The sequence below is a fragment of the Frankliniella occidentalis genome, unplaced genomic scaffold (genome assembly GCF_000697945.3).
Source record: "Frankliniella occidentalis isolate FOCC.00 unplaced genomic scaffold, Focc_3.1 Scaffold417, whole genome shotgun sequence".
Taxonomy (NCBI): Eukaryota; Metazoa; Arthropoda; class Insecta; order Thysanoptera; family Thripidae; genus Frankliniella; species Frankliniella occidentalis.
This window is the reverse complement of record NW_026267538.1, coordinates 47,113-49,118: the sequence shown is the minus strand read 5'-3', so window position 1 is coordinate 49,118 and position 2,006 is coordinate 47,113. Positions and strand designations below refer to the sequence as shown.

The 2,006-nt window shown below is 48.4% G+C and overlaps 1 protein-coding gene across 1 annotated transcript in view; it reads right to left on the bottom strand.

Annotated features, from left to right (window-relative positions):
* The window catches only part of LOC127751296 (uncharacterized), a 5,168-nt gene extending 3,951 nt beyond the window's left edge, over positions 1–1,217 (bottom strand). Inside the window, exons 1-3 of the mRNA XM_052274607.1 lie at positions 1,153–1,217; positions 727–1,058; positions 357–530 (exon numbers count right to left, since the gene is read on the bottom strand). Of these exons, the coding sequence (XP_052130567.1) occupies positions 357–530; positions 727–1,058; positions 1,153–1,217 (571 nt within the window). The remainder of the gene's footprint in view (positions 1–356; positions 531–726; positions 1,059–1,152) is intronic.
* Positions 1,218–2,006: the final 789 nt, after the last annotated feature.

Here is a 2,006-nt window from a genome sequence, read left to right as displayed (position 1 = left end):
CCCTCCCCCGCCCTCCCCTCCGCAGCGCCGGGCAAGGCCAGGATCCTGTTCACCTGCACGTCGAAGTGCACGGGCCCCGCGCCCCCGCTGGCCTTGGGCGGCCGACCGGCGGCGACCTGCCTCCCCCTCTCCCCCCTCCCCTTCCGCAGTACCGTGCGAGGTCAGGATCCTGGTGAACTTTCCGTTGAAGTGCAGCGCCGAGACGTCGACGCCAACTCTCGACTGTGGTGGTGAATGCATTGCCCCCCCCCCCCTACCCCATTTTTCCCTTCTCATTTCCTATCAATGTCCTGGGATAAAGCAGAAGTCGACTGGCACTGAGAGTTGTGCTGGAGCACAGAAACTTATTTTCTCACCTGTTTTGGCATGTGACTGGTCTTGAGTAACTGAGTCTGGTATTATAAATGGTCGATCATATGTGATACTGGTCGAGCATTCCCCATCAGTGTTCCGTTCTCTAGGAGGTGAAATGGCATCTGGCTGTACAGCTCTACCACTCTGTTTTGCATTGCTGGACTCTTGGAAAGACCCTGCTAATTGAAATGCAGACAGTAATGAGTGTAAGCAGGTCACAACCTTAGAGAAAAAACAATCTTGAAACAATTATTTCTTAAGTCTATTCAAACAAAATATTTAAAAATATATAAATTTTTAAAAATATTTCTAATTATATGTTAAGTATACCTTAAATGAAATACAGACTGAATAGTGTAATGATATTATTACCTGAATGTGACTGACCAACATCCAAATTTGCAATGGGTAGCATGAAATGTTGACGGTCTTGACTGACCAAATCTACAAAACATACAGCGAAGAAAAACCATATGATAACAAACCAAAACATACCAGATACAAGAAAGAGGGGGAGTATTTGAAAAGTCCTACCTGTATTAAAAAGTTCTGATGACCCATCGCAACCACTTAACCCTAAATCTCTAATGTCCACATTTAATGATTGCTCAGATGTGTCACCACAGTCCAGATCAGGAATCCAATGGCCCAAGTCAGGCTGAGAGGCTGCTGTCATCATCCCATCGCCATTTTCACTATTTTCACTGATTATAGACAGAAACAAACACTGAGATGTAGTTGCAATGCGGGAGTTTGGCATCAAAACACATACGGTTAGGAGGCAAACACAAAACTAACCTGTCTGAAGATGCCGAAGATTCGCGATCCGGATCCCACCTCCCCCTTTTCTCAGGAGGATCCATATTTGTTGTTGTAATCAAAATCTCAAAATACACAAATTTTTGAAAACGCCACACGGGGTCCGAAACCGACCTACCCCAACATGCCAAGACAACCTCACACCGCGAGCCGGGCGAGCCGGGCCGAGCGGCAGTGTTGCCAACAACAATACAGAAACCCGTTTAAAAAAAATAATCGGCAGCAACAACTGAGCAGGGCGGCCAAGTGGGCCGAGTATCGTTTTCCTGCGACTTATACTTTTTAAACCGTTTCAAGACTCAACTCTATCGCGAAAGGCAGTAATTAATACTATACACGACCGATTTTATTATTCGTAGTTGCCTACGCAGCTGTCTCTCTCTCTCCAGCACCGAAGAACTATTGATGATTTGACTGATGCAGTGGTAGTGGTGTGCGAGAGAGAAGGAAGCGCAGGTGGTGAGCCGAAGTGGTCAAGTTGCGCAAAAGAAGACGGCAGGCAATGGCTAGGGAAAATTATTGTTTGGTGTTCTGGCTGTCAGACCCCCGGTCAGCTGACGTCGTGCCAAAGACCGACGTGATAGGAGACAAGACCATGGTGTGCATCATACCGGGACAGCAAAGGAGAGTCCTCTGGGGGGAGGAGGCGTTTGACGCGCGAGTTGTCGCCACAGGTGAGTACACGTTGTTTTGAAATGTTTGTAACAGAGGTAGGCGGTCAATGCCGCACGTTCGTTGTGTGCCACACGAGGCCAACGAGGCGCAGGGACCGGGACTCGAGTACTTCGACATGGCGTTCACCAGGACCAGGATCCTGGCTTAGCCCGGCGCTG